This window comes from Acanthochromis polyacanthus, chromosome 2, assembly GCF_021347895.1.
Source record: "Acanthochromis polyacanthus isolate Apoly-LR-REF ecotype Palm Island chromosome 2, KAUST_Apoly_ChrSc, whole genome shotgun sequence".
NCBI lineage: Eukaryota > Metazoa > Chordata > Actinopteri > Pomacentridae > Acanthochromis > Acanthochromis polyacanthus.
The window spans coordinates 16479730-16503710 of NC_067114.1; the positions used below are offsets into that span (position 1 = coordinate 16479730).

Below are 23981 nucleotides of genomic sequence, written 5' to 3' on the forward strand. Positions count from 1 at the left end.
TTTTCAATTTTAGCTCTGTAATCGTGCAAAATCTCCCTGCTCACCATTCTTTTTTGTCAACGGATAAAACGGCTTTCTTTAAATCCCACCTAAGATTTTTAACTGAATTCAAATCCAAGACCTGAGATTGTCAACTGAGGACACTCCAGGAACGTTTCTTTGACCAATCAGAGTGATTAACGAGCTTCAGTTTGTTCTGTCGATGTCGCACTGTTTTTCAAAATGGCCTCAGCAGGGTCGACTCGCCTCCATGCTGACTGCTGAGGACGTACAGCTGATTCATGCAACCACATAGTTCCAGGTTAGTCTCATCTCTGCATAAAACACACTCAGAACTTTCCTTGAATGTTCACTTTGACTTTTGTATACTTTTATGTGAAAACTGGACTGTGATGAGGTTTGATGATGTTTGGTGTTGGTTCTTCCAGTCTGTTCTGATACTTTTGTTCTTGCCTTCTACATGTCCCCGTGCAGGTCTTTGGAAGACACTCTGGGTTTTCACAGCTGATGTGTCGCTGGTTTATTCTCCCTGGAGAAACTCTTCTTGGGGAGCAGTGGCTGGTGTAAATGTCCGAAATAAGTGAGGTTTTTTGTTTTTTCTTGGCTAGCCTTTACAGTGTGACTGAGGAACACTGCTTTAGATCAGTAGCCATTGATTATCTCTTTACACATTGGAAATGGAGGTATTGACGTGTGCCGACCTTTTGACCTCTTATTCTGCTGAGGTCTTGTTAGGACACATTGAGAAAGGACACGAGATACTCATCAGTTTCAGATGGAGCGTATGTCAGAGAGCGGAGGGAAGAAACTCAGGTTTGTGCGTTCACCTGGTTTGTCGGTTCACTCCTACATGCTGCTGTATCTCTGCCTGGCAGCGGCTGAGGGGGCAGCAGGGCATGCTGGGTTATGGGAACAGAGCGGAGACGGCACGGTCACACACCTCAGAGCGGATGCAGTCCTGCTCTCATGTCTCTGGCTGGAGCTGTTAGCGGAAGCTGCAGTGCCAGAACCAACTCTGGCCGAGGACACGGGAAATGAGGAGATGGGTCCGCTGAGCTATGTTATCACTGGCACTCAGGCTGGAGAGTGTGTGTTTGTTTATGCATGTGTGTGTGTGTCTGTCTGTAAAACGGACGGACTGATGGACTGTCAATCCCCACCGCTGTATGCATGGTTTGCCCCATTCTTTGCCGGGCAACACTGTGTAAGCAGCAGTTCTCAGGGCCAGAGGAGAGTCAGTGACAGGATGTGTCGACTGGAGTGTGTGAACAGGACGCAGGGAAAGAGACCAAGAGCTTAACTCATGGAGTTACTTTAAAACCAAATTATGTGTCTGAAATACTCAAATATATATCCCAGCTGTAGCTTTAAACTGAGAGTGAGAAACTTAAATACCACTTTACAATCATCCCTCAGAAAAGACTTGAAACCAGTGACTTAATGGTTCAAAAATATTTTACTAATCCATCACATATGTTATTATATATTAGTTCTTTCTTATTAATGCTTTTAAATAACTTATGAAGTGTTCGCAAAATGGTTTAAGAACAGTTAATAAAGCCATTCATCTCAACCTGTAAACCTTGTGTGAAAGGCAGCAGAACTGAGCAGAAACAAACTCGATGCTGCTTTGAACATCAACTCGTGCATAAGTAGACTCAGTAAATCATCAAATTAACCACAACATACCTAGTAAGTTAGATTACTCTTGAGTTATTTCAGAATTGAATTTCCCATTTGCTTTCCTATCATCATCCTGACATTTTAAGATTCTCCAGCAGATTGGCGACTGACAAATCTACAGTCACTCTGTGTCAGCATGTATTCCTGAGTTAGTCCAGAGCTACTGAAGCTTCATCAGTTTTACCATCATCCATCCATTATCTATACGCCACTTAATCTTCGTTAGGGTTGGTCCCAGCCGGCTTAGGGTGAAGACAGGATACTCTGGACAGGTCGCTGGTCTATGGCAGGGCCACACAGAGAGACAAACATTCACTCCCACAGACAACTGGGAATCACCAGTTAACTTGAGCATATTTTTGGACTGTAGAAAGAAGCCGGAGTACCTGGAGAAAACCCACGCATGCACAGGGAGAACATGCAAATCCATGGAGAAAGATCCCAGGAAGGCTGGGATGTGAACTGGGGACCTTCTAGCTGCAAGGTAAAAGTGCTCACCACCAAGCCACTGTTGAGCTCTTCAGTTTTACTGATTCTGTGTATATTTATTTTCCACAGGTACGCTCTTTCAAGGATGAATTTCCGCATGTCGGTGTCTGCTGCAGTTCAACAATGCAACAGTGTTGTAAAAACACGAAAAGGGGATCTGACACTGTGAGGACGGTAAGATATCTACTTGATTTGACCATCTCTGACTGCTTGAGTTTCAGTTTGACTTCAGTTGCAGTTTAAATGCATTTTTGAAAAGAATCGGGAGTAGATTTTGTTCCCTATCAGTTCCATTTACATTACTTTAGGAAAAAATCTCTTCATGGCAAGAGAAGAGGAATAAATCACTACAAGTAATAACTTTTCAGTAAACAAATGATAATGTGAATATATCCATTAAATAAAAAGTAAAGATTTATGCAGCACAAGTCCCGACATCCTGACTTTGAAGCAGAATTGATAAACGTCTGGACTAAAGACTATATATTTTTTAGAAATTCTGGCAGATCACATGAATATGTTCAGGCTGGTTTCCTCTCTGAAGTTCCAGCATGTCCGATTTCTGTGTTGGCTCCCTGCCTCCTCCTGGATGGAAATAATATGTTTAATCACACACACAGAGTAGGAGCTATTTTTAACCACCAGCATCCCTGGGCTTTTACAGCACCTATTGAGCAATGAATTGCCTCTGCATGCAAAGCACTAAAAATAGAAACCATTAGAATAGAATCAACATAAAAGCCAGCGGAGCCTCAGTTCATCTGCCCGCTGTAGTTACAATGTTTTGAGACGTTAACCCCCCTGAGGGCAAAAGCTTTCAGAGAAGTGGCAAATAGAAGTGAACAATCTGTTCCATCCAGCTGCTTCTTAGAGCTGAGTTAATTCAAAAACCTCCTGGACACATGTGTTAATAAACCGAGATCTGCACTGTTTGGCTGAAAAAATATTCACTCCGGTACTCTCACATGGCATGTGGCCAGCCAATTATGGCTCAAGTAAAAAAAAAATAAAGAAAAAAACACATGAGCAAAAATGAGGAGCATCACGTATAGCAGAGTTTGTTGAATTTAATCTCGAGATGTGAAAGGATTCCTTAGAGGTCAGTGAGGCTGATCCATATTTAGTGAGGATGGACTTTTATCTCCACAATTTCTCACAGGGACAATTCAACTAATAAAAAAATGCAAAAATGGCCACTCCATTTTGCCTTACAAATAGTAGTTTTGGGGGGTTTTTTGGTAATATTTTAGGGCTGCTGCAGATATTTACAGTGTGAATCACATTTTAAAACTCACCAGAAAAATGTCTTTTCACGTGTAATGTGATTACAGTGGACCATCCTCTAACCTCACACTGTGACCTGCTGCTTTTTTCTGTATTGTAGGTTGTGCCTTCTTAGACCTTCTCATGTGATCTGTTCAACATCAAAGCTCAGGTGAGTTTCTCTGACAGTTTGAAGTACTAAAGATGCAAAACTTTTGTCCTGATTCTGGACTTGGATGCCAACGCCTGTGTCACGTTTTAAGTTTTTTTTGTGAAGTTCATGTGATGATAAACAAACAGCTTCTGCTTTTCACTCTGTGTAATCCATCTACCGCCCTCATCTTAAAATATGAATTTCGAGGCTACACGTGGCATTTTTCACAGATTGAGATTTTAGGAAAACATGACATTTCTGCCAAAAGTAAGATAAGAAGCTTAATTCTGTGCTGATATCTGGGCACTAAATATTAATCTGCCACCTGCAGCAGGTCCAGCTCAGCTTAGCAACAAGTCTGGAAACAGCCTCTCTGACTCTGTCCAAAAGTAGCACCAATCAGCTCCTTAAAAACTCACCGAGACCTCATTTGTCCAAAAACTAAAGTTCTAAGCAGCAATTTTAAAGTCTCTGCTGGATCTCTCAACCTTGGAAGGGAAGATGGGCTTTACAACGGGGGAAATATGGTGAAATGAGCCACCGCACTGTATCTGTCTCACTGTGTGCTGTTGATTCTGGTCTGTACTTCCTGCTTTCATAACTTTCCCTCACGCATCATAAGAGCTGCTGCCACTGGTCCGTCACGCTCATCGGGCTGCTGGAACATCCAGGAAGTTTAAACACTCATGATTATTCAGTGGTTCAGCGAATTCTGATTAATGTGCTTCCAAATTCCTAATAAAGCAGAGTTACATGTCGGGTAGAGAAAGGAATGAGAAAATTGTCGCAGTGACAACTTTTAACTTAGCTTTAAATTTTCATGAGTGAATAAGAAGAGTTAATCACATAATTAGTTATTACAAATGAAGATTTTAAAACTGAAAAACTTTGTGTGGGTTTGGTTCGCATAGATTTGTCTGAAAACGCTCCAGCTGTCATCAGATTCTAAGTGAAGTTTTATTAGATCCAGATGGCTGCATGGAGATGTGTGACACTGAACCAGCAAGAAGAAGCCACAAGAAACAGAAATATGTCATGTGAAACAGCCACAACTGATAATCACTCCTTGTAATAAACTGACTGAGAAAATATAGTCTCAGTGCGTTTAAAGGGAAAATCAAAAGTGTGATCATATTTAGACAAGTCTTGCAGTATTCAGAAGGTTTTTCTAGTGTTTCTAGGTGTAAAATAAACTATCCTTCTTTGCAATGGGCACTGGAGATCCTTCTCCATCTGACTATGATACTAAAAATATGTATTGTGCCGCAGCGTTCACATTTGATCAGTTTACGACTCCAAGATAGAAAGGTGTTTTTGATCTACGTGCCTTAACTGCCTCCATGATCTGCGTGTCACGACTGAGTTGTCAAATCAGCAGCCAAACTTGCTTTTAGTTGTTTGGATCTGCAAGTTCTCACAAATCATCAGTTTGCCTTGTTTATGCTCATATTTCTTTTGGAATATTGAAAGAGCAACTGGGCTGCACAGTGGAGTAGTGGTTAGCACTTTGCCTTGCAGCAAGAAGATCCCCGGTTCAAACCCGGGGGTGGGCCTGGGATCTTTCTGCATGGAGTTCGCATGTTCTCCCTGTGCATGCGTGGGTTTTCTCCAGGCACTCCGGCTTCCTCCCACAGTCCAAAAGTATGCTGAGGTTAATTGATTACTCTAAACTGTCCGTAGGTGTGAATGTGAGTATGATTGTGTGTCTGTATATGTAGCCCTGCGACAGACTGGCGACCTGTCCAGGGTGTCCCCTGCCTTCACCCGAGTCAGCTGGGATAGGCTCCAGCACCCCCCGCGACTCTGATGAGGATAAAGCGGTGTATAGAGAATGGATGGATGGATGAAAGAGCAACCTAATGTCGGCTGCTTTAGTTCACCTTTGGAGGTTTAACTTTGTGCCTGAATACAATTTGAAAGGGTGAGTTGTAGGAAAATTCCCACCCTGTATATTTGTCATGATCAGGGAAATTAGTCAGAGACCCAAAACCGGTCTGTGTACCAGGCTGTAAAGATATCTATTTCTCCTATAAAATTAGCATTTTAACACGATACTCTGTGGGAACTGACTCATTTTGGAGTCAGCCTCTGGTGGATTTTCCTGGAACTGCAGATTTTGGTACTTAATTTTTCAGACAGGAAGGTTAGAGTTTGAAAGTGTAAATTATTCTTTAAGTTTGAGCAAATGTTGGCATAAAAAAATTACTATTATAACAACTATGCATGCTGTACCCTCACTGACTAAGCTGTTCTTGTGCAATAATGAGTGACTGAATGATGCACACTCTTCTTTTGAATATACAGACGAAACTGCAAAAGCTGAGCACCTTGAATCACACAGGAGGCAGAGAAAGAATCCAAAGTTGGTATATTTCAAGTCATACATTGTACAAAAATCTTTTACATTAGAGGTTAGCTCTACAGACAGTATTATTATTATTATTACAATGTCTTTTCCAGACTCATCAGCGTCTCTACAAGTACAAACAGTTTAGAAAAATACAGTTGTTGTCATAAAAAGCATTAATATATGTAGCACAGAATGAAAAATGAAAAAGTTTCATTTTAGCACGGCTAAAAACAGATGGTTGCGTAACAATGGCATGCTGAATAGCAAAGAGAGAAGGCAACGACATACCAGCGTAATGCTGCTGTTGTTTCTATTCAGTGTTAGTACTGAACCATACAAACTCTGAGTTAATTCATAAATTAAAAGCACTTCTATTGTAAAAGTTAAAACATCCATAGAACTTCACTTTCCCATCTTTCCATCCATTCAATTAGGATGTCCAGTGCATCCAGTGAAAATAAAAGAACCTCTGTCACCTCCTATGAATGCATTTCAATGAGGACTAAATAAAGGGTCCCATATTTGACTAATATTTTTAATCTATTCTGATACTTTACCTGCTGTTCTGAGTGTATTATTGGTCTATAAAATACCTACAGGCTGCACTAAAGATTTATTTCTAGTTTCCTTTGTCATTACAGTCACTTGATTGATTTATTCACCTTTCAGTAAATTAACATCAATTTTTTGAAGCTATTAGATTTACAGTATTTTTTTCACACAAGTCTTGTGTGTGTGAGAGAGATAATCAATGGATTGAATTCTCTTGTGTGGGTTATTCAAGAGAAGAAGTTTGTGTGCTAAATCGTTTAGTTGTCATTAATGCCACATGACAATAATCAAAGTCCTGTGAGTGGATGGACTGGTTCTCTGTGGAAGCCGTGATGTTACATTGAACGACTGTTGACTCAAAGTGCATTTTTAACGGCAGGTGTGTGTGTGAAAGCTGGACTTTCATGACTTGTCGTCACTGTGCACATCTGTGACAGTCAAACACTCCAACCTTCATCTCTTTCTTCAGTAAAACTTTTAAACAAAAGGACACTTTAATCCAATCCATTATATCTTCAAGGCCTGAAAAATACTGAGCAACACAAAATAAGATATTACAAATGTCCTTGCAATTCCAGAATTGTTTGCAAAAAAAAAAGTATTTAAATATGTGGTATTCAGACAAGGCATTCGCTGTGAGTTCTAGCAGCTTTGGGTTGATGAACAGAAGGTAAACAGAAGGCCAGTATGATGCTGATACATTACAGAACCTGAACCATAAAATCACAGCTTGTTTTAGATGCTGATTTTGTCGGTGTTTGGGCTAATAGAACAATATGACTGACAATAACAAAAATGGTTTTGCTGGAATAGAAACATACTGACAGAAATGTGCCTCATTTGAAGTAAACCAAATTAGCACAGATAACTGTTTCAGTGTCACCATGCAGCTCAGTGAAATGTAACTCTTGTGCAAAATGTGTTGTTAACCTCACGTGGCGTTGGACTTGGTCTTGTCAACAGTGTGAAGAGTTTGAGGCACTGCAGTGTTCATAGAGTTAATTCTTTTAAAATGCATCCAGATTCAGAGGCCCAACTTAAACCACACGGAAATAATGCTTCTTCTGTAAAACTGAGAGGAGTTGTGTGATGCCGCAGTGCCCTCTAATAAAAACAAATGTGAAGCTGACACCATCACACAGAGATCTGCAGTAAGAATAAAAGCTGATGGCAGCAGAACTGTAAGACAGACATGAGACGTGACTGGAAAACTGCCACAGTCTTTAAATATTTTAATATTGTTCTCCAGTGAAGAACAAATAAATGTTTGGTTTCTGAAAAGTAGAAAAAAATGCTGATAAACATCATGTTTGTGAAAAGCAATGGCTTGTACTTGTTAGAAAGAAGGATAATTCTATACCAACAACTTTTATAATCAAAATATGTTGGCATCTAATAAAAATATCAGTAACAGTGCTGCTTTTCAGCATCACAGTGGTTTGTTGGAGTGATTATAACTGTTAGCAACACCACTGTAATATGCAAAAGTTAACAATCATCAAGAATCTAATGTTTTGACTAAAGAGGGAAAACCTCATTTATCTGAGCTGCTCTATAACACGGGTATAATTACATTCAGCAAAAAGCTTTAAATTAAAACATTATTAAACCACACCTTTATGTATCATGTTTTAAATAAGCTTTTGTGCAGGAGCTAAATTGCCAAACTTATTTTTGGCAACAATGGTCTTTTCCATCGTTTGTGTAAAATGTCATAAAAACATCTCTAAAATTAGCTCCATGTTAATGTAGAAGACCTGCTAGACACAGTCTACCATGTTTGTAGTTCAGACATTATTTCTTTGTGTACAGTTCTAATACCATTTATATTCCACCTATAAGGAACATCTCAGCAGACCGTGATTGTCATTGTCACTCAGATATAAACAGAATTATCCTTAAAACAGTGTTATGGGGTTCGTGGTGGTAACATTTGACACCAGCCAGTCTTTGCAGTCAGTCACACTCTGCAGAACTCTAATATGCAAGATGCAGACAGAGAGCAAACACAGGTGGTTACCATTGACACACCCTCTGACTTCAATATTAGGTCAGCAAAAACCATTGTTTTATGTACACTAATCAGCCACAACATTAAAACCACCTGCCTGATACTGTTTAGATTCCCTTTCTGTGGTCAAAAACATCTCGACCTTCACGGTGTCTGGCGCCGGGACATCGGTCGTGGATCCTGTGATTCACTGAGTGTGATCTCCATGAATGAAGCTTGTTCTTCTGCTTGATCGAATTAGGATCTGGGGAGTTTAGGCCAGGCCATTGCCCTAAGCTCTTGTTCATGTTCCTCAAGCAGTTTTTTCCATGTGGCATTGAACACTGCCCTGCTGGAAGTGCAAAGACCACAGGGAATGAACTTTGTCTGAGACAGTATTTAGGTGGATGGCGGTGTCATAACATCCACGTGAACGCTAGGACTCTCTGTCTCCCAGCAGAACATTGTGTTTTAACAAGATGATCAATGTGATTTACTTCACCTGTAGTTCTAATGTTATGGCTGTTCAGTGTACACAGTATGTTAGAAATGTAACTTCCATAGTCCTTTAGAAAAGGTTAACGACTGATCCCAAATCACTGCCAATCAGCAAATCTGCTTTCCTCGGAGGCATACTTGGGATTTAGTTGAAGCTGACAGACATCCAGTAAATTCATGACGTTCATGCTCTCTATATTCCTGATACGCTTTTTCATTTTTGTAATGAGTTGTGTCCTGCTGTCAGAAATCCACTGAAGCAAGCCTCCTCTTATGTCCCTGCAGAGGGTGAAGATGCCCCTGTTGGGGTAACAAAGTTGCACATTACTAGATTTGAGTGGAAACAGTTCATTTGGTCGAGCAGCACTGATGAGACCAGTGATGACACGCTGAAAAGATTTGGAAGGATCCTGAAAGGTGCTGACTGTCCTCGTTCTACTTGAGGTGTTCAATAATTGAGATATCTCCTCTCTCTGGGTCCAAACCGTTCATGTACAAACCACCGTTTCTGGTCAGAGGTGTTGTCAAACCCTGTAGTCCGGCATCCCTCTCGGTCTTGTCCCGCTCGTCGTTGAAGTTGACCGACACAGTCCTCCTGGGCAGAGTGAGTTCTGGTGCTGGACTGAAGCCCAGCTCTGAGGACAGTTTGCGTTTAATTGACGCTGCACGCTGGAACTTGTCGTAGATCTCAACGCTGACACGACGACGAGTTTCTTTAAACTCTGCAGAGACATTAGCCGTCCACTCTGCAGCATGAGCTCTGATCTCCCCGACCTGCAGAGACAAAGAGAGGCGTGATGAGACAAGTAGTGAGCAGACAGGACAGAGATGATATGGCACAGACAGCTATAATCTACATTTTAAAGATTATTTTGTATTTAGAATCAGTAATTATAGTCCATTTGTGGATTTTGTGTTTCATCTTTAAAGCAGACAAAAGAGTCAGAGCATGAGTGAAGTGGAGATTGACGACAACACTGACCAGGAAGTCAACCTGATTATATTAAAACAATGTATCTGCAGCTAAATAGGACATCACAGTGTATTCGTCAGCCGTGGAAAATATGACACATGTACACACACACAGCTGAGTTACATCTACAGCCATTACATGCATATTACTGGTGGGACAGAGCAAGATAACAGACACATTCACGAAGTCACAGAGAGGAAAACAACACTTTTCTTTTTATCCAGCTTACAGAGTGAAAATACATGAATGATAATACAATGAACTAAACAATCCAATCCAGCTAATTTGAATAACATTAATAACTCTAACTGACTTTGCTGACATACCAAATCTGTTGACTCTTTTGTGAATGTTCTTAAAGAAAATTTAAGTTTTACTGATATATATGTAATCACTTTAGATATTTTTAGAACTTTTTTGAAAGATTTTTACACATTTTTTGAAAATATTTACAAGAATTTTTAAATAAAACTTTTAAGGGAAACTTTTAAGGAATAACTGGAATTTTCTTCTTGAAAGTTTTGCAAATTTTCAGAAATTTGGGGAATTTTTTTTCTTAATTTTTGGATTTTTCAGACAAGGAAACAATACTTTTTGGGGCCTGTAAATGAAGACAACAGGAGAGTTAAACACCAAAGAGTCTTAATTCAGAAAGCTTCAGAATCTAATCTGAAATGTAATGTGGATACTACATAGATGCTTAGTCAGTATTCCACAGGTCAGCAGTTACTACAGGCAATCATGCATCTAGCAAACCCAACCAAAAGTTAAGAAAAAAAAAAAGATTTCTGCAAATGGATAACTAGTGAAGAAAATAGCAGCACTGTTTCTAACTTCTGATTGGACAGACTACAGCCGACCTTCAAAGCTGCCTGCTGCAGTGTCCCTCCAAATATAAGCACAAACACAGTCCAGCTGTCAACAGAAAACCTTGGAACTAATTCTAAATAATTTTCTGACTTAAGTCAAGTTTTCATTGATCAGACTAATTTATGTCAAAACAGGAGATGCTGATCTTTGACCTCAAACTGGCAACCTGGTGGTAACTGATGCAAACTACTGCCCACGTTGGTCATTTAAAGTTTGTAGGAACCCACATTAATATATCCAACTGGAGTAGGTCCTGAATACTTCTGCTGCATTGAGATAAAGTCATAAAATGAAGCAAAACATTGTTACATACTTTGCCTGTGGGGATGAGTCTGTATTTTAACTCCAGCTGCAACACACTGAAAACAGACTGTATGTTTCCACTAATATGATTTTTTTCTAAAAAGCATAACACTGCAACAGGCCAATGATTGCCAAACAATACAGTCAAGCCTCCCAGTATTAGCCTAGCGGCGCTAGACCCAGCTCTTAAGACACAAGGGTCTAGGAACGCTCGACAGGGAGGGAGGCGGGCTAAAAGGTTGTCTATCAAATCACTCTGCAGCAATTGGGTAGGTATACAACCATTCAGCGCAACGAATAGGCTGACGTAGTTCCTAGAGCGCCGGATTGTGGCTAAGTCAAATTAGCATCCCAACCAGCGGAGCCAACTGGTATATTAAGGATTTGCCATATCCCGTCGGCATAAGTCCAAATACGTCTTTCTTCTCAATGAAACACTTAAGTGCCATCCTTTTTTTATCTTTCAAGTTGAATTTTAGCTTCAGATCTTTAAGGGCTGTGGCCAAAGCCGAGTCGAAAGATAACTGTTGATTGTGCGCCGGTTGTTTCTGTCAGAATCGTCACGCCTCTGTCGTCACTTAGTTTCGCCCGCCTTCTGACTCTACACTTCATGGTGATTCGTCCGGCCAGTTTTAGGAGAATCGAACCTCGAGCCTTATGGAGGGTAACTAGACCCACCCTGGCAGAGAATTTAATTTGTTGCCATGGGTTGTCTAGCGCGGCTAGGCTATCCCAGTATGGCTTCTATTTTTATGTATACTGTTAAATACATTTTCCCTCCAATATGCAAAAAAGCCAAGTTGACAGATGGACACATACACAGAGAAGTGAAGTAGAGTCATGCAGAGCTCTGACTTTGTTTCCTCCCTAATATTTATGTGCCTCAATGGGACACTGACATGATTCAGAAAGACTGGAGCAAAAACCAACCCTGTACCAGACAGTGATAATGCCTCTGTGCCTAATACATGTATATCATACATCAATGAGGTATCACAGCAGGACTTCAGCATGAGAACGTATCAGGAGCAAGAACTCACATCATCAAACATCTCTACAGCTTCACTCAGCTGATCATGTTCAGCTAATGTCTCACCATGTCCCTGCCAAAGATGTCTGGTCCCCTGAAACTAGACCATGTGTTTGTAAACTGGCTGAAATGTTTGACAGAATCTGCATTCATACCCTTGCCTGGAAAATCCAGACTGACTTTATTTATGTATTAATATAAATACAAATAAAGGCAGTCTGGCATTGCGATGATAGGAGACGATTTCAAAAAGGAGGGGCTAACGAATGCAGCTTGAACAAGAAAGAACCAATCAGCGTAACACAGATGTGACGCACAAACAAATCGACCTTGAAGTCCATGTAGTCCAAACAACAATGGCATGCAGCCGAGAAAGCGTCGCGGTGAATGATTACTGCCGTTTTTGTCACAAAAATCTGCGATTACATGGGGTACTCTCAAGTACAACACTTATTTTTGAAAAGGCTACGCAACAAAAGACTCCTTCCGAACGATTAACGGTGTTAGGAATAACTTTGTTAATGTTTGTGTTTGGTTACGGGAGGTGCGCAGGTGTTTTGGGTAATCCAGGTGCTGAAGATGACGCAGCATTAACTCCCGCCTCCCGTGCTATGATTGGTCGTACCAAACTTTCCCGGGAGGGAAACGCGATTCAATTCGCCCAATGCCAAACTGATTCTCCTGTATCTCCTAGCATGGAGATAGGAGATTACATGGAGATTCAGTTTGGATTTTCCAAGCTATTCATACCCACCAGTCACATCCAATTATCTCACTGTGGAGGGGAACCTCAGGGCTGGAAACTCACAGATGTTGGAAACTGAATTTATTTCCATAACCTGTGTTATATTTAGTGTTGACACAGTCCCATGTTCATTTTCTGATACAGAACATCATCACACATTGTCTAAATGATATCTGGAGTTGCTCACAATAATGCCTGAAGACTGTGTTCATGTGTTTGGATGACAGAGAGTCGATTGGATTAGAAAACAGGTGCATCATTGAAATGAAGTTAGGCAGAGGGCGAAAGTTGAGGTGGGGATGTGGCTCTAGCTTATGTAACCTGTGTGTCACTGTGCAGAAGGGCGGAGACAGAGGATTGAAAGAGCTGCAAACAAGCAATATGAAAGACAAGTGAGAAGAAAAGCAGCAAAAGAAATGAGACGAAGCAACTGGACGGAAATGAGAACCACGGGTCTCGTACCTCCTCTTTGGTCCTCTTGGAGATGACTCGGAGCCAGTCTCCTATCATGCTGAGGATAGCAGCGAAGTAGGCCAGTCCCACCAGGATCCAGAACCACACAACTGGTTTATAGTAGTCCAGGTATTCTATTTCTGACCCACCTGGACACAAAAACAGTTAGTTTTTCACCACCTGATGGGAGACATCAATGTGAAGCAGAGACTTGGACAGATGTGAAGAGTGTGTTTCATTACTTTCTGTATCTGCACCTGCAACAAAGTCCCCAAATCCGATGGTAGTCAAGGTGATGACCACAAAGTAGAGCGACTCCAGAGCAGACCAGCCCTCGATGTGCTTAAAGATGGCTGCCGGAAGCGCCACAAACAGCAGGCAGCCGAACAGCACGAACAGCAGGGTGGATATGACCCGGATCTTAGTCTGACTGATGTCCCAGTGCTGCAGGGGAGAACCGAAGACAGAGGAGACATTATGTATGATTCATCAGAACAGCTGAGAATCTCATCATGTCGCTTTTAATGAAAGATAGTAGAGACAACAGTAGATGAAGTATTCAGATTCCAGTCTGAATCACAACCACCTCATACTAAAAGTACAGAAGTATCATCACCAAAATGTACCTAAATTATAAAAAGTAAAAGTAGAAAAATGCAAAAACTGCAATAATAGCTTGTTGATTCGCATGTAATAACCGTTTTTGCAGTTTAAAAAACAACAAAACATGTACATTCAGGCAGCGTAGTCGCTTCTTCCTGAGAGTCCAGTGATAAATCTGAGGGCTGTGAGATGATTGAGGTTGCAAAGAAGAAAAGATTTCTCTTTTTTCTCGCCATTTCTCTATTTTTTGTTTTTCTTTAGTTAAACGTGAGAGTATTGTAACAGTTATTCAAAGTAAACCATTTGAGATGTTTAGAGTAGAAATACTGTACAGAAGTAACAACCTCTCTTGGACATCTGAAACCTGCAAAGAGGCCTCATTTTTTAAAACGTGCCCTGAGCTAAAATTGACTCTCAGATTAGATGTTGAACTTCGATACATCAGTCATGTAGTAGATTGAACAAAATATCATATTTTCTTCTAAAATGTAGTGAAGTATTAACCCTCGTGTCGCCCTACGGGTCAAAATTGACCTGGTTTAAAGTTTGAAAATCTGGGAAAAATATATATTTTCACAGTGAAAATTCTGACGTCCACATTTTCAACATTTTTGGGAAACCTTTGAACATTTTTTGTTGTTAAAGAAATGTTAAAAATGTTTAAAAACATTCACAAAAAAGTCTATGAATTTTTTAGTGAATGTTCTTAAAGAACATATTAGAAGCTTTATTGATATATATGAAATCACTTTAGATATTTTTAGGATTTTTTTGAAGGTTTTTTTTTTAATTTTGCAAATTTTTAGAAATGTGGGGAATTTTTTTGCTGGATTGTTGGATTTTTTCAGACAAGGCAACAATATTTTTTGGTGCCCGTAAATGGGGACAATAGGAGGGTTAAAATGTGACCTGAGCTAAAATTGACTCATAGATTAGATGTTGAGCTTTGAGTGCATGAATAATGTAGTAAACTAAACAAAATATCATATTTTCTTCTGAAATGTAGTGAAGTAGTAAGAAGCCATAGCAAATCTAAAGTATAACTTCACAACATATAATCACTGAGGGTGTTTTTGTGTTGAAATGTGTCACTTTAGGGTCCTCGTCCTGCAGTGAGAAGATTTAATTTGTTAAGATTATTCACTGAACAACAACGAGTTGTCGTGTGCTGGAGGAAAACTGCCAAAGTCATTAGGATTCATTGTCTAATCCTCAGCCTGGTCCAAAGCAGAGGACAGACTGACAATTATAAAACACACTGCTGTGGAAAAAGCAGTGTTTGAAGTGAGATGTTAAAAGAGGCTGGCGCTGTAGGCAGTAATAGCATTATTCCATAAATTGGTCCTCTGTGCGCAGTAAAAAGAAAAGCCGCTCATTGATGATAATGCTGCAGGCGCTCACAGTATGCACAGAGCAGTAAGGCTTCAACAAACACACACACTTACACAATGAATTTTTGTGCTCTTTTTTAATCATAATATTCATCACTGAGTTCCTCGGGTGCTCTGAGAGCCGCAGGAGCGAATCATTCTAAAATAAATTTCTGTTTTCTGTTCATTTCATTCAAGACTGCAAAGCAAATAATTTGGAAACCTGACCACTAACTGAGTTATCTTTGCTCAGCAGACTCAGTCCAACATGCATGGAGCCTCATCGTAAAACACTGTATCTAAGAATATATCATGAAAAAAAATTAATCAGCTAGAAAATTACTGCTCAGCATCAACAACTTCTGTATAATTTAGACAGCTATGACAGCTTAATGAGCGTAAACCTTAAAATAAATGAGTTCATTTACTCAGTTTGGGTTCTGGATTCAGCTTAAATGAACCATGATGCTGAATTACAAAGTCATTTAGTGGCCCAATGTTATGTTGTTGTTTCTAAAGCAGCTCAGCATGCAGAGGTTTGCATCTTTTACAGGTTAAAAGGCCACAGACATTAAACTAATGGCACAAATATTTAAAAACCGAGCTGACCTTGTTACAGAAACATCCGTGTTTAGATTTCACTCCTACTGGAGTAAATGTTTGAAACCAACGGCACCGCGAAGTTCTTCTAATAAAAGCTTCAAAAAGGCAGAATGATTTATCTCTGTGGTGATTCTATCGAACTAATCCAGACATATAGGATCAGAACTGGTTCAGCTGTTTTTTTCTCTGCTATTTCTGAGCTAAACCAGGTTTATGCAGAATATATGCATGAGTAACATACGAGGAAACAAATCCTGAAAAATTAATTCGTATTAGAACATTAATAGCAGTCATATTGGATTTTTTGCATCAATGTAGTGACGTTTTCTTTTTAACTCAAAATTCAATTTTGAAACAGATTGTCCTTAGTATTGCCCACAGTAACATAATACATATAGTACAATATAAGTAATCCATAACGTCCTGCTTTAGTATATGATGTGGTTAAATCTGATTAAACTGGGCTGGTTAGCTGGTTAAGCAGGCAACCCATAAACAGGGGCTGTAGTCCCATGGCCATTTGCTGCATGTTCTTCCCCTACTCCTTTCCCCGTTTCCTGTCAGTCTCCAATTTCAAACTGTCACAAATGCTAAAAAGCCCCAAAAAATAACTTTTAAAAATAAAATCTGATTAAATTTAAACTGAAGACAGAAAAGACAAATGATTGGATGTAAATAAATCAGGTGCAGCTGATCTAAACTGTCCATCTGCAGTCCATAAACATGTTCCAAGTCTCCTGTGAGTGTTTAAATATCATCTGCTTGCCTGTGTGTATGTTTAAGTTTATGTGACTGTGCTACATTAGACTCACCACAAACATTTTCTCCACTTTGGCGATTCCTTTGCCGAATATGGTGCCGAGCTGATCTCCTACACCGGCCAGAAGGAAGCCGAACAGAGGTATCCCTAACAACGCGTAGACGATGCAGAATATTCTTCCACCTTCAGTGTGGGGAGACGTGTTCCCAAATCCTGCAGGGAGGACGATTTAAAACAGAGAAAACACACTCTGGTTATCTATGTCATGATGACAACGGTGTAAAGACCGGCTATCTGGCCTAATGTGGCGTTGTCATGTCTGTTACTGCAACCAACATTTTTTTCAGAGCAACGCTTAAACACGCTTCTGTAACTACTTAATTTAAGAGATCAACTGTTGCACTTGAATCATTGTTGCTGCATAAAAGCATGAAGTGAAAGCATTTTTAAATAGTCAAGCAGAAAGAACAGAATGAAGAAACAGAATGAGGAAACAGTCTCAGCAGCAGAGGAGGTGAATCTGAGTCCTCAAACTACATTCAAACTACAATAACTGTGCTTTTAGCCAGTATTTTATGATTAAATTAAGTGTAACAAAAAGACAACAAAAGCCGTTAAACTGATCAGTAATGGCAGAATGGAAGAAGGGAAAGAAAAGAGAGACGGAGAAGAAGAGTGAAAGAATAAGACACACACACACACAAGCACTGTGTTTTTCTATCATTGTGGGGACATACCATTGACTCCCATTCATATCTAACCCCTAAGCTTTACCCTAACCCTAACCTTAACCAACACCAAAACAATGCCCAACCCAAAAGAAACGTTTTTGCACTTTTACTTTTTTCAGTAACAACAACATGGCCAAGAAAACACTGTTTAAACTTGTGGGGACTGAAATGAGGTCCCCACAAGTGACATTGTTTTCGGTTTTTCTACAGTTGTGGGGACATTTGGTCCCCACAAGTATAGCCAGCACCTGAGCGCGCGCACACACACACACACACACACACACACACACACACACACACACACACACACAAATGGTAAATGTAAATGTATAGTGGTGAGACACTAGTTTGTCTCTATCCAGGAAGCAGATGTACAATCAATGATAAAAGAAACTCCCTCCTCTTTCAGCAGCAGTAGGTCAGTGTCACTGTTACATAACAGCTACACAAATGCAAACACAACAGATCCACTCACTTGAAAGGACATTTAAAGACCCCTTAGGCAAAAATCAACATCTGTAGGAGGTTTTTTAGAGATGAGTTCTTTGGGGTTAGAGATAAACATTAAATTATCTGAACTCATAAAGAGGTAACGCAAAAAATAAACACACAGTCACCAACACCTGCTCATTTACAGAGTGATCAATGATCTGGGTTAACCTTCTGTCCGTGTGCGTTTCCTACCGATGGTTGTGATGACAGTCCCAGCAAAGAAGAAGGCCGAGCTCAGGTCCCACAGGCTGCTGTGGTTGGTCAGCGTTCCTGCAGGGTTCACTCCTGAACGGATGGCAGACACAACTTGCTGCAAGAGACGAGAGAGAGGGAGAGAGAGCTTGTCAGCCATGTGTTCCTCGTAGAGGTGCAGGAAAGTGTCCACATGCTCGCCCGCCTAATAAATTAAAGATGGCCTCATATAAAAGTTGAGATGACTGTGAGGGTGGCAAAAACCTGGAGCTGTCAAGGAGAATGCATTAAGGAAATCTGGTGCCGGTGAAAGTCTGAGTCCCAGGAGAGCTTCCTGGTTCAGAACAGGAAACAACAAGAGTCTGACAACAACAGAAACAAACTTTGTGTGGCTCATAGACTGTATAATACAGTCTATGGTGTTTCTCAGCCGGTCGTTCCTCCTGGAGGACTGAGGGAGCTGTCCATGGTGCTGAAACCACGGCTGCTGTGCTCAGTCTCAACTTCATAGTATATATATATAGTATTACTTCTTCTGTTACTTTTAGCAGCTTACTGATTTAAATGTCTGCTAATGTGCTGTACCTAAATCCATCTTGTCTTGTCTTGTCTTGTCTTATGTTATTTCATGTATATTTTCTGTATTTCCCTAATGTAGCATTAGTCTCACCTTAACCAGCTCCTCCAGCTGGCTCTGGTTGACACACGAGTGCTTGGACAGAAACTCCAGCTTCTGGGACAGGATGGCCAAACGCTGAGCACTGGGAAGAGAGAAAAATAGGGAAGATGAGAAATATTTGTGACTAAGTCTTCATATTTTAAAAAGAGATCGTACTCTTCTTCAAACACATCCACTTTAAGGGTGGACAGAGAGATCAGAGTTGGAGGTTTGCAGGTTTCTGGCAAAAAGTGTGAAGAGACTGAACTACAAAGGCCCAATAATCAAGCCCCAGGGGACTCCATCTGCATATTCTACTAAGATCTACTAACTGTGATTAGTATGCTGAGGTCAACAGTGTTGACATTTTTTAATTCTGTTGTATCAAGCAAGCAAAATTTTGTATCTTTTATCTATAAGGGGTCTCAATGCTGGATCGAAAATATAGAAAACAACAATTAAATTCAGGTAAATTAAAATGAAAGTAAAATTTCATTTTAAAGTAAAATACTTAAAATTTTCATTTTAAGTAAAATAAAATTTGCATTTAAAAGTTTATACATTCAATAACAATAGTATCTCCATAAACAAAATATTCAAAGCAGGTCAATGGTTATTAAGCATGACTACAACCACATCATACTTTTTAGAAGAAGCTTAATGCCTTCAGTTTTGAGAGGCAGAGAGGAAAAGCCTGATAGGAGGGGGAATGATGGGTAAATGGTGGATGGATGACTGTTCTGGCGGTGAGGCGGACAGACAGGCAGACATGCTTTTAACCTGCCTACCTCTCGTGAGGCTGCTCCAGGGATCTGAAGACGGCTGCTCCCATCACCAGGTACAGAACCACCAGAAGAAAGATGGCTGTCACCGTCTTCCACTTCATCACCGTGGCAACCATCTGCAACAACTGATCAGTGAACCCAGACGCAGACAGGATGGTGTCCAAAACAGATGTATAGAACCTGTCTCCCACTGTTCAAACTTTTTAAGCAGCTTTTTCTTTGATATTTTTAGTCTCTCACCTCGCTCTCCTCCCGAGGAGTCAGTGTGATTGGCTTTGTGGAGAAGGAGAGGCGGGGCTTAGTGTTGTGAGTGGCGGATTTAGGGTCCAATAAGTCTGGAGCTGCCACTGTCAGGGGAAATAAGAAAATGGCATTGAATTTTTCTTTCTTTTTTTTCCCCCTTCCACATACTTCTCCTCCTGCCTGTCCCTGCTCACATGCCTCAGTCAACACATCTAGCTGTTAATTTTAGAAAATCCTTATGAATTAATCACAAGTGGCCTTCAGATCCTAACACTGGTGAAAGCATGAATCAGGCCTGAGCATTTAGTGTAGTATCACTTGGGTGCATAGCATGTGTGTGTGTGTGCGCTTTTGAAATATCCAGAATGTAGTTCACCCTGGAAGCAGGAGAAAAGAGGAGAATGAGAGTCATTTTAAATGTAAGAGGATGGATGTGGTGAGAGCAGGAATGTTAAGGGTGCTTGAAAGCTTGAAAAGCAAGAAACAAAGGATGAATGTAGCTGTTCATGTCAAGAGACCTTTGAAGGGGGAGAACGAACAGCTTTTTATCTGCTGCAGGTGAGTTATTGTGTAAGAGATATGTTGTCATTTCTGTTTAATCATGAAGCATCTTTCTACCAGATCAAGTGTCTAATTTACAGAGAAAATGAGCATAAAACCATCAACAGTTATTTTTTCTCATGTATTCTCAGTAGTTAGAAATAAGAGAGTCACAGAGGAAACAGAAGCAGTTTGCTACAATACGGTAACTTTCTCCAATGTCATGACTGCTGACTCATTTTTTCATTCTTAATTGTTTTGGGAACATTATTTAACCAGCTTGATGGAAATTAAACTGAAATGTAAGTAGGGAAAGGAGTCATCAGTGCATCAGTATTAGATGACAACTGTCATATACTATACATTAATATAATGTATTTTAATGGTCTTACAAACCAAGTGTGAGAATGTGAGATGGATGGAGGGTGAGGGAGCAGCAAAGAGATAAAGTAGATATGGGACTTTCAAAAGACAGATGGATGTTCAGAAAACAAGAGAACAGAAGCCCTAAAAATGTTTGGAACATTTTATCCTCATAATGAAAACTAGAAAAGTACTCAGAGAGTGCAGACCTCCGCCAAGGATAGAGAGGAAAACAGGAAACCCTGCAGTAAATGAGCATGAGCTAGATACAAACCTGCATCTATGACACAGTTCTGCTTACGAATCACCTTAACCAGTTGAGCTATCTGGACACCTTGCTCCAATTTGTTGGACGACATACTAACCTATGATGTTTTTGTCATATTTTGGACCACATACTAAAACATACTAAAAAATTCAAAGTGATCTAGAATCCAGGATCCTTTCTGGATTGCCACCAAAATTAAATCAGCTCTTCCTCTTACCATAATCTACATTCCCTCAAAATTTCATGTGAATCTGGCCAGGCGTTTTTGAGTTATCTTGCTAACAGATAGACAGACAGTCAGACGGACGGACACACAAACGCCAGGTGTCACATAAAAATAAATGAACTATATGCTCCATAAGTCACTGTAAGTCCCCGCAATACAAGAAGGTCAAAGGCGGTGCAATTTGATATGTCCAAGCTGAGATAAATCCCGTATAATATTGATTTGTGCTTTTTCTTTTAAAGATTCTGTCTGCGTACCGAATGTACAAAATCATATTAGCGCAAGAATGAAATATGGTCAGAAGCATTCAAGCTAATTACTTTCAGGTATGGTTTGACCAAACTACTACATGTACAGTTAGTGCTGGCAACCAACAGTTTGCAATTAAAACACCAGCAGGGTCTCTTTATAAGCAGTAGGTTTCTTTTAATGCAACATAAATCCAAAGCTGAACTCAAATGCCAACTTGTGTGACGAGACTTACTTCTTAACCCTCGTGTCATCCTGTGGGTCAAAATTGACCCGTTTTAAAGTTTGAAAATGTGGAGGAAAAAAAATGTTTTCACAGTGAAACTTCTGATGTCCACATTTTCAACATTTTTGGGAAATCTTTGAACAGTTTTTGGTGAGAAAAAGAAATGTTAAAAATGTTTTCTTCAAGAACATTCACATAAAAATCAACCAAAATCCAGCGAATTTCGCTGGATTTTGGTTGATTTTTATGTGAATGTTCTTGAAGAAAACATTAGACGTTTTACTGATATATATGTAATCATTTTAGACATTTTTAGGATTTTTTTTGAAGATTTTTACTCATTTTTTAAAAAAAATATTTACAACAATTTTCTTGCCAAATTTGGGGGATTTTTTTTTATAGAAGGGAAACTTTTAAGGAGTTATTGGAATTTTCTTCCTGAAGGTTTTGCAAATTTTTAGAAATTTGGGGAATTTTTGGCTGAATGTTTGGATTTTTTTCAGACAAGGAAACAATTTTTTTTTTTGGTGTGTGTAAATGAGGACAACAGGAGGGTAAATATAAAGCCAACAATGAACACATCTCATGTAGATGCAGTTCTACAAATTGTTGGATCTCTTGCATGATTTTACTTCTCAAATAAAAGGAATGCAACAATATTTTGTCCACCAAGTTGGCATATTTAATCAGGATGAATATTTAATAGATGTAATCAGACATGTGGTGAGTGTGGCTGTGCAGGAGGCAGAGACAATCAGTCACACAACAGCAGGTGGAGAACTAAAAGAAGGGGAACAAGTCCTGCATGAGCTTCAGGACATCATATGTCTAGTGAATTCTGCCCTTTCAGGATTGTGTTGATGTCATGTAGACAGTTTGGATATTTGGGCTGTTTTTACTCTCAAACTGCACTAAACTTCCAGTAGAAGTTCTCTCCCTCCAGTCAAACTGTGCCTACACCATGTTAACTCCGTACTTACTCCTTGTTGCTGCCTATCCGATGCCCTCCGCTCTCCTCTTCTCCTCATCCGAGGCTCTCACTGCGTTTAGGGGAATCTTTCCTCCTCTGCGTGTCTCCTCCCTGCGCTGCTGAAGCGGGGGGACGAACAGGAGCTCCGTTTTCCTTCTGCTTCTCTACTTTCACCGCTGATCGGACTCTGATGCTGCTCCTGCAGTTTGGTTTTGGTGTCTCCACGTGGCACCGAGGAGACTTCTCCTCTCTGTTCTCTCCTTCTTCAGCCTCCCTCCTGGTTTCAGCTCTCCACCGTCCACTGCTCCGTCTGCGCTCCGGCTTTTGAGCGCACCGGTGGAATAACGGGGAGGAGAGGAGGGGAGGAGAGAGCACTGGGGGGAGGAGGTGCAGGATGCAAGGAGGTGGTTCCCAAACTAAGGTCCGCAGAACCCAGGGAGGTCCTCCACAGGGTTGGAGAAGTCCCCATAAGTCTGTAGTGATATCATTAACTGAAAGTACATGCAGGGATGGAGGATTACTTTACCCATTCTGTTGTCCTGCAGGTCAAATAGACCCTGTTTAAAGTTTGAAAATTTGGAAAAATGATATAAATATATTCACAGTGAAAGTTCTGGTGTCCACATCTAGAGCATTTTGGGGAAATTTTTGAACTTTTTTTGTGGGAAAAAATAAATGTTTCATAAGAACATTCACACAAAAAAATCAACCAAAAGCCAACGAAATTCGCTGGATTTTGGTTGATTTTTTGTGAATGTTCTCAAAGAAGTTTTACTGATATTTATATATGTAATCACTTTAGATATTTGGTAGAAGATTTTTATGCATTTTTTGAAAATATTTAAAATAATTTTCTTGCCAAATTTGGGGGATTTTTTAAAAATAAAACTTTTAAGGGAAACTTTAAAAGAATTATTGGAATTTCTTCCTGAAGGTTTGCACATTTTCAGAAATTTGGGGAATTTTTTTCAGACAAGGAAACAATATTTTTTGGTGCCCTAAGTGGTGGTTAAAAATGTCTCCTTATTCTCCCAGTATCACAATAGCATCATGATTTGGTTACTTTCCATTACTTTTGGATTATTTTTGAGACAAATATGCACAGAAATACAATAAAAAATAAATATCATTGTGTATTCTGTGATATGTGAACATGTGCACAATCATTTTCTGTTTAAAATGTATTTCAAAATCTTATTCCTGCAACAACAGCAACCAAAAAAACTCATTTTTACTATATGGATTGGTAGTTTCATAAGTTTTTCTGCAGTGTAATGGAATAGAGGTACTTACTTTTGTATCCTATGTGTAGGATTATTCACCAAACCTGCATCAACATACTATCAGAG

General features: G+C 39.9%; 1 protein-coding gene across 1 annotated transcript; it reads right to left on the reverse strand.

Moving 5' to 3' along the window:
• Positions 1-5940: 5940 nt before the first annotated feature.
• kcnk2a (potassium channel, subfamily K, member 2a) lies at positions 5941-22955 on the reverse strand. Its single transcript, XM_051944939.1, is given in 8 exon segments — positions 5941-9753; positions 13363-13797; positions 16742-16902; positions 18105-18222; positions 18775-18865; positions 19551-19663; positions 19788-19894; positions 22643-22955. Coding segments are annotated over 8 exon segments (1365 nt in total). The 5' UTR covers positions 22644-22955; the 3' UTR covers positions 5941-9414.
• Between the last annotated feature and the right edge of the window lie 1026 nt (positions 22956-23981).